The sequence below is a fragment of the Orbicella franksi genome, chromosome 1 (assembly GCF_964199315.1).
Source record: "Orbicella franksi chromosome 1, jaOrbFran1.1, whole genome shotgun sequence".
NCBI lineage: Eukaryota > Metazoa > Cnidaria > Anthozoa > Scleractinia > Merulinidae > Orbicella > Orbicella franksi.
Genome location: NC_138145.1, coordinates 19,948,668 through 19,965,155, shown reverse-complemented (window position 1 = coordinate 19,965,155; position 16,488 = coordinate 19,948,668). Strand labels below are relative to the sequence as shown.

The 16,488-nt window shown below is 36.5% G+C and overlaps 3 protein-coding genes across 4 annotated transcripts in view; 1 reads left to right on the top strand and 2 right to left on the bottom strand.

Annotated features, from left to right (window-relative positions):
* The window catches only part of LOC145495918 (zeta-crystallin-like), a 163,477-nt gene that overhangs the window by 7,650 nt on the left and 139,339 nt on the right, over positions 1-16,488 (top strand). The window contains exon 8 of one of the 2 annotated variants that reach the window (XM_081475522.1): positions 372-2,493. The exons of the other annotated variant lie outside the window; for it this stretch is intronic. Coding sequence (XP_081331648.1) covers positions 372-533 — 162 coding nt within the window. The 3' untranslated portion in view covers positions 534-2,493. Of the gene's footprint in view, positions 1-371; positions 2,494-16,488 lie in introns of those variants that run through there. 2 annotated transcript variants of the gene reach the window in all.
* Positions 2,599-10,027, bottom strand: LOC145495892 (uncharacterized). Its single transcript, XM_081475492.1, has 5 exons — positions 9,570-10,027; positions 8,860-9,012; positions 6,601-7,696; positions 5,860-5,946; positions 2,599-5,267 (listed from the first exon to the last, which is right to left on the bottom strand). The coding sequence occupies exons 1-5, from the start codon at positions 9,585-9,587 to the stop codon at positions 4,942-4,944; spliced, it is 1,680 nt and encodes a 559-aa protein (XP_081331618.1). The 5' UTR covers positions 9,588-10,027; the 3' UTR covers positions 2,599-4,941.
* On the bottom strand, positions 10,075-16,415 carry LOC145495901 (uncharacterized). The gene is made up of 5 exons (XM_081475501.1): positions 15,679-16,415; positions 14,210-14,316; positions 12,381-13,542; positions 11,891-11,974; positions 10,075-11,426 (listed from the first exon to the last, which is right to left on the bottom strand). The coding sequence occupies exons 2-5, from the start codon at positions 14,276-14,278 to the stop codon at positions 11,119-11,121; spliced, it is 1,623 nt and encodes a 540-aa protein (XP_081331627.1). The 5' UTR covers positions 14,279-14,316; positions 15,679-16,415; the 3' UTR covers positions 10,075-11,118.

Here is a 16,488-nt window from a genome sequence, read left to right as displayed (position 1 = left end):
ATAATAATAATAATAAATAATAACGAATCTTTAGACAGGATTAACCCATCAGTACTATAAAGTACTGTTATCAAAGGGGTCCTGTAAGATTTAAAAATTTAAAAATTATTATTATTATTATTATTATTACTACTAATATTATAATAAACAGGATTCTCAAGTTAAATCTACTAAATGATTGATAACATAGGCTTTTAGCTAATATTACAGTGACTTACATACATGTATCTTAAATGGATCTTTCAGAATATCCAGTTTTATATTGTTGGGCTGTGCAGACATTGGATATAAAAAGTAGTGGTAGGAAATGTACTTTCTAATTTATTTTATTAATGTATTTTTCTGTATTAATTTTCTATGACACTTTATAGAGTGAGCTGCAAGAAATGGCATCTGCAATAGCAGCTGGGCTGCAGGCAGGTTTTTTGAGCCCAATTGTTGGACGTGAATATCAGCTGAGCCACGCTTCAGATGCACACAGAGATATTATGGAAGGCAAAGGAGCAAAAGGAAAGCTCGTCTTGCTAACTTAAGACATTGTATGTTGCAAAGGACATTGTTAGCATCGTGTTTGCATTTTTTAATCTGTTTGCTTGTAGTGAACAGCACATTCTGCTGAAAATGTAAGGAAGTGAATTATGATGTATGTATTTTACTATTTGTATGGCATGTTTCATTAATTACACACAGGCTAATGATAACAAAAAGGCAGCAAAATATTTGAGTGCCCTGTAAGTTCTTTATGTAATGGTAGAAATATATGCAATGTTTCACAGACAATAGACCTCTTTAGCTTGGGCGGTTTGTTTTCCCATTGTAGACCACGTGATGATACTCTTGAGAATTCTTGCTTTCAAATTTTTAAATAGTCGCATGTGCATGAATGAATCATTTTAAGAAAGATAAAAGAAAAATTCTCTGGAGAATATCACGTGGTCTACAATGGGAAAACAAACCGCCCAAGCTAAAGAGGTCTATTAAGAAATAGAATACATGTACATGTGTACTGAGTTTTGTCGAGTTATAGAAACATGAAGTTTGGGAGAACGAGAAATGCTATTAGAGCTCTGCCAAACTTTTACGAGTGTTTCTATAACATGATAGAAACACGAAGAACATGGTTTCTATTTCTTTTAGAAAATGCCGCGACGAAAAAGGGAAACAACTTGTTTACTTTGATCATCAAAATGTAAATTCTCTTTGCTCGCATCATCATTACATCAACAGCTCTTGCTACATGTAGTTCTGTGTTTCTATTGAGTTTTAGTATAAATCTACTAACGTTCTATCACGAACACCGTTCTCTGATTGGCTACGTACACTACTCACTATCTATTCTGTGATAGATAGTGAGTAGCATAGCAGTGTGCCCTTGCTAACAAATTGACGGCCACTTCATGCCATTTTTGAAGTGTCTGTGAAGAGGTTTTAGATAAAGTTTTGAACGACTGGTAGATTTATACTAAAACAATTAGATTATTCGCTTTCAATTTCTATGCGTGATAGTTAACACGCGATAGAAATCTCGAGCTCATAATCTAATTGTTTAATAGAAACACGATTTTTAACCAATCAGCGTGTGTATTTTCTTTAAAAGGGCTGTTTTTTAATCCAATTTTTCGAATATGTATGCACTTAATAAACCATTCATAGAGAGTAGTATGATCATTTGCTACCGTCACAGAATGTCACTACAAACAGGAACTGGTAGGATTATTATGTGCAATAAATACTGTACACGTGACTTGAGAATTCTAAGTCAAGTTTATTGCTCTTTGAATTTTTTAATACTATATCAATTGTTTAGCCTTAGTCACCTTTGATACAAGCTGTAAAATTAAAATCCGCCCAGGAAGAACATCCTTAAGAATTTATTATAAAATAATAGTTTTTTCCTCTCCATTCGGTCCAGAAATTCTCAGCGTACTTTATACGTATGATTCCAAACTTGTCAAGAAGCATTGATGCACAACTCAAAAAGCAGTGATATTATCAAGCAACAATGTTAATATTTTAACTAGTGTAAGCGTTCTTCCTAAGGTTCAATGTGATGATTGTAGTAAATTTCTGATACAGAAAGCTGTACATTGTAAAGGTGCACTTTTTGTATGTTATATTACTAAGCTGAGTAAGCAGGCTCTAGCTTTGCTAAATAATTGTAAGTGCATTTATTTTTAATTTATTCTTCAGAAACATAATTTCACATACATTGGTACATAAAAAAAATATTTATCCTAACTTGAATAGTATAAGAAAAAGTATATTACAAAGGTAAACTTATTACTCTAGTAAGTATTTCTTAACAAGGTATATGCTCACAAACGTTTCTTGGATTTACATCAAACAAAACACTTGGCTAGATATTATTTTTATGGCTTACATTTAAATATAGGACACCTTTCCAGAGGGGAACCTTAGGCTTAAGAGTATCAATTAGCAAATAAAAAAGCCTAAGCCTTGTATTACATTGTAATAAAGCATGACCTATCTATATTTATAATGGTGTATAAAATATATATAAGGTATTTGCTGTGTTATGCAAAAAGGTGGTTATTAAGTTTTCTGAGATCTGTTTAATACCTCTTGTGATGTAACTTAAATCTAATTGTCATCCCTATAGCATCACCTGTGAGTGCTAATTGCTTCCCGGTGAAAGCAAAATTGAAGCTATGTGAACTAATGAGCTACTAAACTAGTGAACTAATTTGTTGTAACTGTGGTGACTTTCTGTCAATTATCAATGCAACTGTCACTATTTACAGTGAGCAAGCAAGCACTGTTCATTTATTGTTCGAACCTGCCTTATAACACTATACATGTAGCTATAACATGTACATGTATGTTAACAACAGTCGTTAAATAAACCTATTAATCAAATAGGCTTTTAAAATGTATAATCAGCACACACATTTCTTGTTTTGTGCTCATTAGGGTGAACTTACGGCAAGAATTAAACTCCTGTCTAATATTATGCATTGTAATTATTATGTTGATTTCAGATGACGCGATCAAATGTCTTATTTCTTTTTTAAACGTCATGTTAGATTCTGTTACACTATTTCTAAAAGAATTTAAAATTTTTCAAGTATAAAAATTATTCATATCCTGTGCTACAATTTATATATATACATTAATTCCAGTCATTTCATTCTATTCCAGTTTTTTTTTTTTTTTCCTTTTTTGAGTATGTATAATTTCTTTTCTCGTACTAAGATGGTCAGTTTCTTAGGCACGTACATTAATGGCCTGTTTACGTGAATTTGTTATAAAAGTGTAAAATGTGGTTAAAAATTAATATGTTGGGTTTTTACAATTACAGCAGTCCCATAATTCTACAATTCTATTACCCAATAACGTTTCTTAAACTAGTCCATTTGTACATACAGGTCTGTTTCTGAATACTTCTCACAGCATTTTAAAGAATTTTGCATGTACGTCTACATTTCTCTCTTAGAAACATTACACCAATACTCGTAAAATAGTAGTCACCATTGGTAACACAAACTTTGATACACCAGTTGTCCTTTAATAATTAGGGACTTTAAGCAGCGGGAACGCGGACGGCGACCGGGACGCCGAAACCTGTGAGAAGGCTGGGGAGAGAAGGCCGTTGTGGCGGGAATTCACAAACATTAAGCAGCACCGTCCGAAACCGCGGTTTCCGCACTGTCAAGCTTATTGACATTATTCGTCCTCTGTTTATCAGGATGAACTAGGATGACTTCATTGAAAGAAGTTCGCAATCAACTCTTGATAATCACGATGAAGGTGTGTTAAACGATGACGAACTTCTACTCTTGTACGATTTAAACCGGTCGAATGATCTCGACCAACCTTATGATTCCTTTCCTAATTGTAACTGCGATAGTTTGAAGACGAGTGCCGGTCCGAATTTCGCTTCCACAAACGCAACTTGCCCCTTCTCGCTGAGCTGTACAATGAAGTAAATGAACTTATTATCAGCAGAAGTTTAATCAGACTGGCGCGACAGATCAGTGTACCGACTGATAAAGATCTAGGTAAACCACTGATCTTACGACTGAAAATGGAAACAGCTACGCAAGTTTTAATGGTGTCTACCCTTTTAAATGTGTTAGAATTTCACCATAATGAGCCATTTGACATTTGAGTACTTCTTGAAAGGAAAAATTTCGGTTGAAATTCGTGTAAGTTGTCTTTATTTACATAAGCTTTCGAAAAGATATTTCACGGTACTCACATGTTCGCCGACCGGCTTGAGTTCAATTCAGATTTCTCGACGTTTCTTTAAAATGAAATATGTCACATAACAAGAGAAGACAAGCATTAAAGTTCCTCGAAATTAGTAACACGGGTTATTTAGCGTTGACACAGCAGAGAAAACGAAAGCGAAAACTCACGTTTTCAGACAACGCGAAATGAGCTTCACTCACGTCGGGCCCGAACGCAGAACGTCAACTTGTTTCCCGCCAGTCATGCGCAGTGCACCTTTTGGCTTTTCCCTGATCTCATGGCGTTCCCGTCGCCGTCCGCGTTGTCTTTGCTTAAAGTCCCTATTGTCTCGTGCACCCTTGTCAAAATTGTGCACCGCAGAGAAATATATAAACACACAACGAGTTTCTGATGGTATAGTTTGAATTTGATGTATATGGTGTCAAGGTAAATTGTCTCTTTGATTCGAGGCATCCCCTGGAAGAAAAAATACCTTGCCGTGATAAAATAATTAAATAAGATTTCCTTTGTAAATGATATGTAAAACAATATTACATATTAGAAACTAGAAGTGAATTTTACATGTTTTATAATAACATTTATGTCTGATAATAACATTTACGTCTGAACGAGCATCTTCCCACATCTATGCTTTTTATATTATTGTAAGATTTATTTAACACACTTATCAATCCTACCATTCTACGATTTAAGCCTAGTGGTGCAACGCAAATATCTGCTCTAATAAAGTTATTTCCTGGCCTGAACATATTTAATTTCTTGCCATTTCTTACATATTAGCAGAGCAACAGCTGGTTGGTTTACATGTGAAGCTTTTAATTTGTTTAGTAGGTCACCAACAGTTCCACAATGACTCGTATTTAGTATTTCCAACAGTTCTTTCGTAGGACTTTCTACACTCCTTTTGTACGCAGTTTCCAGGTACTCTAGTTCAACGTTGTTAATTCCAAAAGCCTTTCCCAATTTTTTCCACCCATATTCACCTTTGTGGCGCAAATCTAGTGTCTTTATAAGTATGTTTTCAAGGGTTGGAGGTAACTCAGACAAAGGAAGACCTGCAATGTTGGAATATAAAAAAAAACGATTATTCTGTTTCTGATATAACACGAACTAAACCTTGCAACTGCAGGAACATTGGCGACAAGACCAGAATTTCGTGAAGTCTGCCAATCTTTATCAATTTGAGATCGAAATTTGTGCTTGCATTACTCATGATACACAATCAATAATCTCAAGGTAATGGCATATGGTAATTTTTAACAAAATAAAACCATTATGTGATGGAAACTGTAATGAAACTAGAGCCAGCTAGGAGTCACCAGCCTTTAAAATCAGAGAATCTCAGCATTGTTTTAGGAGTTAAATTAGATCCAGCTCTGATATTCCAGGTAAGCCTCCATAGTTGCCACTGGTTGCAAGTTGAGAGGTTATTTAATTTTCCCTGTTAAGTTGCTCCGTACGCTGTGATATTGTCTATTACCTCGCTCAGTTTATGTGATGTTTGGGATTCCATTTATAAATAATGAATGAGTAACAATCTCGCTTTACATTAATTGAATGACAACATTTCAGTTCATGACTGCCCTGAACTGACTAGAAATCCATGGGTGGTTAAATAGCGACAAATACACGACTTGCAGCACTTACTTTCAAGGTCACCAGTATCTGTACTTTTCTCAGAGGAGTTGTCAACCCCACTGTCACTGATGTGAGTGATTTCTTGACAATCAGAATCTGAAAATGAAAGCTGAGCAACTAAGACAATATAAAATAAAGAAAATCGCATAATACAGTAAGTGTGGCAAGTGTACGGGTGTCGATTATGGCGAAGAGATTTTCGCACCCTTGATCTACAGCTTAACAAGAATTGTTCTGCTTAGTTTGGAGTCATTGCTATTACTGCCTATATTGCGATCAATACTGATAATTGTTTTTTTCATTAGCTATTTTGCCACCTCCTTGCATTACCAAAACATTTAATAAATTTAAATTTTAGTAACTTTAGTATTACAACTGAAAATAAATTCATATAATTTAACCTTGACATCACTCCTCTTAACAGAAAGTTGCCATTAATCACAATGAACAAATTTCATTCCCCTTAGAGCCCATTATATAACATTACTTCTTGAGAAGCAAGGCAATTTCTCCTTGGTGCTGGCATCAAATAAGAAATGCATGCGTGGACCTAAATGCACTGTAGATTACGAGACAACTATAAATGAAAATATTAGGAAAAATTGCGTCTCATGTAAAACGTGTTTCACTCAGCTTGCCTTTCTTCAGTTATTAGAAGTTGTACCACTTGCAATGAACTTGTGGCCAGCAGCATGCAGTAGAATAGAAGAGTCTAAGTTGTTTGTAACGGTTTGTACATAACTGCCTCACCTGTCAGAGATCTGTCACGAAGGAATGGTCGGTATTCGTCGCCATCTATTGATATATATTTTGCACAACATGTAATAGTACAACCACTTCCTGGAAAATGCCCAGACTGCATCCTCAATAATATAATCACTCCAATTAAAACCAGCATAATTGCAATGCCCACGAATCCGGCTACGAGTACAATTAGAATGGTCAGTAGCTTATTTTCTTTACTAGAATTGCTTGACGTCGATTGCAATGTTGGCTCCCTGACAGAATCATTAAAAGTAGTTCCAAAACTCTCCTGCAGTTTGCTTTGAAGAGTTACCAAACTGCCGGCCACACTGTTTTCAACAGAGGCTATGGTAGCGGGATTTGAATTATTCCCTTTAAGAGCGTAAGTAGTTCCTTCCTCGACTACCTGAGAAGCATTTTTGCCACTATCTGCGCTTTGCATTTTCACGTTAACCTCTCTTTTAGATTTAGATTTCTTTAACTGGGGTACTATGTTCTCCAATACCCAATTTCTTGCATGTCTTGGATTATCACTTTGAGAAGCACTTCGTTGTGTCATTGCTCTTTCAGGTCCAGTTGATTCCGTTGCAAACAGTTTGGCAAAATCCTCCGACTTCAGGACACTGCTCTCCTTGATTTTCAGTTGCTGGGTACAGTTTTTTCTTACGCATTGTTTCAGATAAATGCATTCTAACTCAGCAAAGCGCCTGACCCCACAACACGTAGAACACCTCTTACACGAATCCAACGTATAGTCTTCTTGATAGTATCCCCGAGGACATTCGCCACATTGTGTATTCTTCTCTGGTGTGCACTGGCTGATGGTCTCTCTGAGTCCACAGGTTTGGCATGGTTTACACTTGCCTTTACCCTGGCTTTCTTTATAAGTGTCTGGTGGACATTTCCTACACGCTATAGAGGTTTCTGATTGTGTTGTGCTGCCACATGGCAGTAGAAGCTGTTGCCCCAAAGGACATTCTAGGCAAGGCTTGCAACTGATGGTCACATTTCTGTCGTCCAAAATTTTGTATGTTGAGTTTGGACATGTAAAGCCATCAGGGTACTCATCATGATCTTCAGGTAATCGCCAGAAGCACCAAATCTGTGTGATAAATAGTTTTTATAGAAGGGTAATAAATAATATTGATACATGTATTGAGTCACGTATTGATAAAAACACCGAGATTATACATGACGTTCGCGCTTTATAATCGTGCATTTTATTGTTATTTCCCTCGATGAAGTAGACGAAACTCCACCACTTGCCTGTCGAATTGCAGAACCTCGTAATGCCTTTGAAGGCCAAACTAATTAACGAAGGTGTGGAATGGATCATAAAAAGATAAGAGAACACTATCCATCCATCTACCTGCCTGCCTGCCTGCCTGCCTGCCTATCTATCTATCTATCTATCTATCTATCTATCTATCTATCTATCTATCTATATAATATGCTTGAAAAAGTTACTGGATTCTAATTGGTTAAAAAGGAGTGCAGTTTTCATGTAACACCAGTGCAAATTAAAATGAAGACATCCGAAGCTAGTACGAAGATACGGCTAGAAGACTACCGACGGTCATCTAACGTATTTCAAAGGTGGTCGAAGTTCACCCGAGGTCTTCCGGAGATAACCGAAGGTAATTAGCCGTTTTCCGATTACTTCCGAATATAAACGAATATCACCTGAACATTTCCGGACACCTCTGACAATCATCCAAACCCTTCCGAAGATTTAAGAAGATCGTCCGAAGCTGGCCGAAGACTTTCAAACATTGTTGGAACAGTTTTGCGAATATTTTCGGAAATTTTTGAAGATTTTTGGAATACCAAGCACACTGCAGCCTACCTGAGGAAACTGTTTAGATAAAAACCGTAGATATTATGTTTTCAAGCGTATTATTAAACAGTAATCAGAGCCCTACGGGTTCGTGCATTCTTAAGTCTTTAAAAAATTTTAAAAAAACTTAAATATTATGTTTTCAAGTGTGTTATTAACAAGTAATCACAGCCCTACGGGCTCGTGCAATCTTCAGTCTTTAAAAAATTTACAAGTGCTCATTCATTCCAATTTCCAAATTGCACTCAGAATCATGTGATTTCCTATACAAAGATCATGTGATTTAGAAGTCATGTAACACGTATTAATTCGTAAACATGAATTCGAAGTATGCATCTGATCTCTTACGCTCATTACAAATTTTCGTACTTTGTCCTCATGTTCTATACTTAACAATTAACATATAAATACAAAACGTAGTGACTTACTACGCAGATAAAGAAGCACACGATGACAGCAAGCGGAATAACTGAAGGAATCTTATTTGCGGGCCACCAAATGTAACACCTCACTTCCCTGATCGTAAAAGGACTTCGACTGAAGCCTGTAGGATAACTTGAACTTGAAGGCAGATCTGCAGGCTGAAATGAACCATCGTGGAAAACTGCGTTATGGCTTTGAAACGTTTTTGTTAATAATACAATTTAAAGGTTTGCTTTCATATGCAATTACAGCATGCAAATTTGGTGGCCGGGATCAGAGCAATATTGATCACCTCTTTCTGTCTGAGCATGTAAAATATAAACGTATTTCAATCACCACTTCCAATAGGTTTGAAACCAGTTTGCAACCTTATCTAACTTAGATATAGACAAAACGCCTTAAACGTTTTGCAATATACATTTTGAGAATACTTGAGCTGCTTGAAACGATTTTAGTAATAAGCAGGGAGCCTAGGTATCCCGAATTATGCACTATGAGTCGATGAAGCCTATTCTATATTCCTAATTGCGCTGAACTGAAGGGCTTAGTCCCAAACATAGACCAATTAGGATCTATCAAACGGCGACAAATGTATCGGCTTGGAACAATATCCTGAATTAATATTTCGTATTACGTTGAATTCAATTATTCTGATTCCTCGATGTGCACAGATCTCAAACGTATATGCTACTGATAGACTACTAAAATGTGATACCTTGTGATGTCTTCCCATGATGGCTGCTTGCAATCCAGCGTTGTTTTCAATTATTGTTCGATGGAATCTTTATCCAAGTATACACAATTGTTTCAAGATGTACTCGAGTTCGCATCGACCGATTCCGAGAATCGAAAGCGGACCCAGTTTCCCCGCTGAATTTACATTTCTGCATGATTATTAGCTCGGGGATTCCCCCTGGCATCTAGCAACTGCGCCGATACAGATGCAGATGGAGTAATTGATGATATATTGCATTCTCAGTCCCTCTTTACAGTGGCCCAAATAAGGAAATCGCCCTTTTGAGAGACGGCGAGGAGAGTTTAAAACTGTTCTCCAGTAAAGGTCACGCAATATTTAGTCATTCAGTTCTTAACTTGTGCAAATTTTAAAATGGTAATGAACCTTAATTTATAGGATTACTAATCACAGTTCAGCTAGCTGAAGGAAGCATCCGAGCACAAGAGCCCATGTTCTGAGTTTGGAACTTATAAGGCATGGAGTTCTGATCATGGACACGAAATATCGTCGCTTGCCCATTGTGTGGTCGCTTAAGGCAGGTCGTTTGTTTTCATTATTTCAAGCTTCCTTTAGAAGGAAGCCTTTCTCATAACAAGTGTACAAAATGAACATCTTACTGTCTTAGAAGGATCTCGTATGATTAGGGTTCCAACAGACGGGACACACCTTTGGTGCAGCTGGTATAGCTAGCAGAAGACGTAACCTAAACGTCCACCGGCCATGTGAAATGCTGTTAACCACAAAGTCCAAACACCAGCAATTACAAACAAATTTATTGATCACCAAGATAAAGTTGGAAGAGTAGAACTCTTAATGGGAATTTTATATTTTACAGTTAACAGCTAGAGATTGGATTTGTATCAAAACAGGCAAGTTTGAAACTTTGTATCTGTTTAAAAATTACTGAATGCCTGATGAACACTATACCAGAACACAGTACACCGAAGTTATTCTCAATAATTACTGTTGACATATATTACATTTTTGGTAATTGACGAAAAAAGCAAGCGTACAAATTTAATATAAAATTTTACAGCTGTTAGACTAGATCAGTATCTTGCTTTTTCATGATGTACCAGTACCATTATCAAAAACTAATCATCAGTTAAATTTCCCATTTCTAAATGTAGCTACTCCTTCGTTATTTCATTAGACTAGTGTCAACATTATTACTTTGCTGAATTGCTGCTGTAATCACAGGGAATTACCAAGGAAAATGATGGAGGTAGGAGCCGATTTTTCGTATTTGACCAAGAGACGAAACAAACAGAATTATAAAAAAAACTAAGCTATTTAAAGGAGCCTAGTTGAGGCATTTTGAGTTAGTTTGGCCACGTAGAAAATTAGCTTAGAATTGGAGAAAACCTGAAAATAGTAGTTTACTATGATAGAGAAAAACACCAGAGACACATTAATAGACTATGAAGGATCAAGTATGCTTAAGGATGCAGAAGATTAACACGGATTACAATCCACGAACTTGAAACATTTAGGCCTTTCAAAATGCGTACACCGTGACTTAGCTCCTTTAAATTCTTGAAACACGGTGTCGTATTGTTTTAGCAACATTACCAAGTTCTACTCTAGGTTTCTGGAGAACATCAATGAGGTACGAAATTGTTCTCCCTTGGCTTCCTAATTTCTCCAGCAATAACTTCGTAGGGCTTCGATTTTTTCCGCCCAAGTGTTCATAATATTTAAGTTCACATCTTGAAATTCCGGCGGCGTTGCCTACTTTCTGCCAACCAAACTGCTGGCTTTCAGCTCCATGAGGCACATCCAGTTTCATTACCAATATGTCCTCTAGGTCTGGAGGTATTTGTGATAAGTTGAGATCTAAAAACAAAAAGTACATTAAATAGAGTTCTCTTGTTTAGTTCAAAATGTAACAACAACATCTAGCTTAGCCTATTTCAATATGACACTCAAAACAATTTTTTAATAAGTTTAAGTTGACGTTAAACAAGTGCCAATAAACTAAAGTTGGTTACCGCTGTACAACTGCATGTACTCTTCCGAAGAGCAGATTGTTAGTCAAAGGCAATCGATTTTTTCAAAGGTAGTTATATTATTGGAAAATTAATTTTCACTAATTCAGCCTTAAAAATAATGCAGACAGACAAAGAGAGAGTTTCCTTGAGATGAAGCTACATGTAATGCTCCCCGTTTGACATGTTTAGGCTACAAGCTGTATTCCTCGGGGGAAGGGGTGTATTCTGGTCTGTATTATCTTTCGGCTACTCTAAGCTAATTCACGTTGCTAAAGCTATAATGTTCGAAGGATATGATTTCCTTATTACCTTCTAATACTGTGGCAGCAGCAGTTTCATCCTGACTGAGTTCATTCCTGCCTTCTTTGTCTAATAACTCATCACATGAATCATCTTTCGATAAATTCAAATTAAGAAGAATTAATATTGTTGAATGAAAGTGTATCCGTTATAGAGAGTCAACCTCTTGAAGAGCACTCTTGGCACAGCTGTCACCTGTTTGTCAGTGACATCAAGTAATTGTTTCAAACTGGCTTGAGAGTGGAAACTCAACTTACACATAAGAAGTTAAAAAAGAAATAACAAGTAAACTGCTGATAAGAGACGATATACTAAATTGGGCATCCGCAGCCCATTCAATTCATCCTGTTTCTCAAACCTTGAATTAAATTCTTCAGCTGGTGTTTAAGTACTTGTTAATTATTATTATTATATATAATAATCGTAATAATAAACATATATTTAAGTATATGTAATAATATTAAATATAATTATATTTAATATAAATATTTCTTCTTACCTTCTTCAAGCTTTGATGTGCTGCTTAACTTCTTGTAACCCTTGCGCATTTTGTTAAAACACTTCTTGTATACAAGGTATATTAATAGTCCTATCAGACCAAGCAGAAGGACTGCAGCAATAGTTCCAACAAAGCTGCTTAGAAAGGAACCTGGCATTATTAATTGAGTTTGAGCTGCTGATGTAAGAGTCTTTGGGCTTTGTGATGTCAGTTGTCCTAATTCACTTTTTGTTGTAGTTGGGGAAGATACGGTTGGTTGAACGGAGTTGAAATCTTTGTCTGGAAATGTTTGAGGAGCAGTCTGCTCTCTATCCTCATTAGCCAGGATGTTAGTGAGTTCAACACTGTTTTTCGTAGGTGAAGGCTCTTGCTTCTTTCCCAGAATATCAGCCTCCTCTTGAACGTATTTATTAATCTCAGGTGTCTCGAGAAGCTCAAAGTTACTTTGGCTGTTGGTGCTCTCCTTGTACTCCTCTTGTGCAGCAACTTTATCACTGATGTCGCGTTTAGTCTCCGAATGAGTAAGGTCTTCTTGTTTGTAATTTAGAACGCTTTCAAGTAACTTTGAATTTTCCTCACCCTCTTTACGTAGGCTGCTACCATTTGAAATAGAAGTAGTGTTGTAGGGATCATTCATATGTTTTGCAACCAGCCTGTTGAAAAAAGTGCTAAAATGTTTTTTCATAATGTTTGTTGTCCTGGTGCAGTTACCCTTGCACTTTTGTGATTTGAAACATTCCAATTTAGCGGAATAATTTTTACCACAGCAGGAGGAACAATGCTTGCAAGTGTGTGTATTATCGTCTTCGTAGTGCCTCAATGGGCAGTCCTTGCATTCTGTGTCTTTCTGTGCAGTACAGGAGTTGATAATCTTCCTGGAGCCACAATCAGAGCATACCTTGCAGGCAGTACTGTCAGTCTCATCTGAATACGTTCCTGGACTGCACGAAGTACACTCACCAGCTGCCCTTCTGACCAATGTTATACCACATGGTGGTGATGGTTCCTCCCCTGGTGGACATACAGGGCAGGATAAGCACCTGATCCTGCTACTGTTGCTACTGTCATTTTCAAGAATCGTGTACGTCTCTTGAGGACATTGCTCAAGGCCATCTGGATAAAATTCATTGTTGTCTTGTACATCTTTCCAGAAGGACCATACCTAACCGACCAAACCAGAGGAAACAATGAAAACAAGAATACATCTTACTCGACGTAGTTATTTGTTCATTTTGTAGTCTAGCATCCTGAACCAAAATATTTTGGGCTTAAGCCAATGCGTTTTGATCATCCTGTATTTGGCATGACAGTGTGATTTACATCCTCTTAGAAGGACCATATCTAACCGGCCAAACCAGTGGAAACAAAGGCAAAATTATTTTAGGTAGTTAACAATTCATTGTGTGTATCTATCAACGCGAACCAAAAACTCTTGAACCCATGCTAATGAGTTTTGATCATCCTGTATTAGCCATGACATTTACTATCACCCCTTGTCTATTCAAAAGAAACGACTCCATAATATATATGTATCTTATCGTTCCAATAATTCGAAGTGATGTACTTATCACATTACATATCAGCTATTGTAGCCTTTCACCTGTATCACCAAAGAATTGCAGTTCAAAGCATAGTTTGAGAGCCACATTCTACTGATGGAATTTATTATATGATGTTCTGTGTGGCATTTCTATTGTAGTATCTTAAAGGCTTCAGCTTAATCTATTTGGCTACCATACATGCTGCATATGTACTCCAAGTGTAAAAGCTATTATTGATAATTCTGCTTTGCTTGTACATACAAACCGTATAACAACAGCTTGACCTACCCAAAGTAAGAACAATAATCCAAAAATAAATAATAGTTTGACCAGGAGCTCCACTTCTAATTCCATCATCCTTAATAGAGATTCAAGTTGAGTTGCCCTGAAAGATACTAAAATGCGACAATTTGGTTAGAATGGGGTTTTCAATGTCTACAAATTTTGAAACCGTATTATTTTTCGTTCCTAGAGTTTCCAGCGCCGTTTCCTTTCGAATTCGGTTTTGTGTATTAGCTGTCAGTATACTGATATTAGCTTTGGAATATACTGTATTCTCTCTTACGTTCCTGCATGTGCAGTGGTATAACTAAAGTGTTAGTATTCTCTGAATTCCCCAACAATTTCCGTTCCCATACTGACTCGAGTCATCAGTTTCTCCAAATTGTTCGAATTCTTTATATCATAACACTATGTTATTTGGAACGTACTTGTCCAATTCTAGTGTTTTGTTGTTTAATAAACCGAAGCAAACCAAACGAGAAGCGGAAACCTTATGTAGATTCCCGTGATAAAAAATCCTGTTCTATTTAAGTTCTTCAAACAGAAGTTTTGTTAGTGGTTGATAAGCGGAAGCATAGCTAATGACCCTTCAATTCGCCATTGTCGATGAAAAATAATAAAAAAAGTATATATATTAAATGATAACATTTTAAGTGACTGGTATCGAAATCAAAACCATTTTGAAAATGACAAACCGAACAATTTTTGAATATGAAAACGATAACATTCATATTATGCATGTAATTATACTTAAGCTTCAGAAAGTGTATTCTGAGTATATAATACAGATATATCTTAATCGTTGGCAAAGAATTATCGGTAGGGTAGTGCTCGGGTTCTAATCTTAGGGCCACCAACTGATACTGTGAAACGAACCTCAGTAAAATGAATGCATGCAGTCCAAATATCGTTTTCGGCGTTTTGACAACTTTGACTGTTACACGACAGACGTTTTCGCCTGAAGCTAGGTTTGTGCAGTTTGTCGTAACCACGGCTTAGTAATTCCTTATATATAATCACATAAGTTATATGGCTTTATATCAAGCGTAGCGAATACATATCGATCCCATTTTTCCTCATGTTAAAATAACATTTTGTATAATATAGCGTTATAATACTTGCACAGGAACCTGAAAAATATATGTACTCCAAACAGATATCGGCCCACTCATGGTCTACCGAGTGAAGTAAAAGAAATTCACAGTATGAAAGATTTAAAACCAGCTATTAAAGTTAAGAGAAAAGAACAATTTCGAAAGTTCGTGTTCTTTTGACTTCTCCTTGATCATCATCGATCATCGATCATGAATTAGAAGGCCTGTTCAGTACATAATTTTCAACACAATGTCTTCCCGTGTAATGGAGTGAGCATCTGTTTCAGACGATTAGCTTAACTATAAGGACGTTCTTTACTTAAAACAATTACCCCCTGTTTACTGTTACAGCACGGTAAAGCTTACAACAAACAAACGTACCTTACTGATATGAATAGAGCTTTTCCGTTTCCCGAGGACTGAACTCCTCGCAACAAACAAGGTATGCCACGTCGTCTATACGGAAGCTAAACAGGGAATGAGAGAACCCGGTTTGGCTCTTTTGGAAAGGTACCGGCGATTCTTTAAATTAAGAGCAGTTTCTCATTGAAGCTTCTGCTGTTTTTCTCACAAGATATCCAGCGGAAGTACAGATTATGTTCTAGGAAACGAAAGCATAATTACGGTGAACCCTGGCAACCCTAAAATGGCGTTCAACCGTTCAACCGTTCAACTATGCAAATCAATCGATATGTGTTTCTAGGAAAAATGCGATAATACCACGAGGTCGAAGGTTCTAGATTATTGGGTTTCGGTGGCCAACAATTGTCCATGGCAAAACGCCCAGAACTCTTAACTATCTCAACTTTCAAGAACTTCGTTCCTTGTCACGGTTAGCTTGTAATCTCCACGTCATCCACGATTAAGCAATCTTTGATTAGGGATTTAATAATTCATTTTGCATAAACAATCAGAGTAAGTCTGCTTACTCTTAACCTTTATGTTCAATCTTGCTTTTGAAAGGTTCTCAGTTTTTTTTTCTTTTTTTTTCACGAGACTTGATGACGCGTTTGATCATATTACGATGCGAGTCTATAATGATTTGTTTGGGCGTAAGATTAGATGGGTGTGGTTTCAAACTTTGTCAGGGGTAAATTCCAAGGCAAACGTCAAGATAACAGAAACAAAAAATATCTAAATTTATTTTTCATTCATTCATTCATTCATGCAGTTATTGTTGCTACATTGTGA

Excerpts from the sequence above, each read along its gene's own strand:
- LOC145495892 (XM_081475492.1), bottom strand. Across the intron at positions 5,947-6,600 it reads TCGTGACAGATCTCTGACAG|ATTCTGATTGTCAAGAAATC; the intron begins GTGAGGCAGTTA and ends TTTCATTTTCAG. Across the intron at positions 5,268-5,859 it reads AGATACTGGTGACCTTGAAA|GTCTTCCTTTGTCTGAGTTA; the intron begins GTAAGTGCTGCA and ends CCAACATTGCAG.
- LOC145495901 (XM_081475501.1), bottom strand. The coding sequence starts at position 14,278 with ATGATGGAATTAGAAGTGGAGCTCCTGGTCAAACTATTATTTATTTTT. Across the intron at positions 13,543-14,209 it reads GATTATTGTTCTTACTTTGG|GTATGGTCCTTCTGGAAAGA; the intron begins GTAGGTCAAGCT and ends TTGGTCGGTTAG. Across the intron at positions 11,427-11,890 it reads TGCTGCCACAGTATTAGAAG|ATCTCAACTTATCACAAATA; the intron begins GTAATAAGGAAA and ends TTTTGTTTTTAG.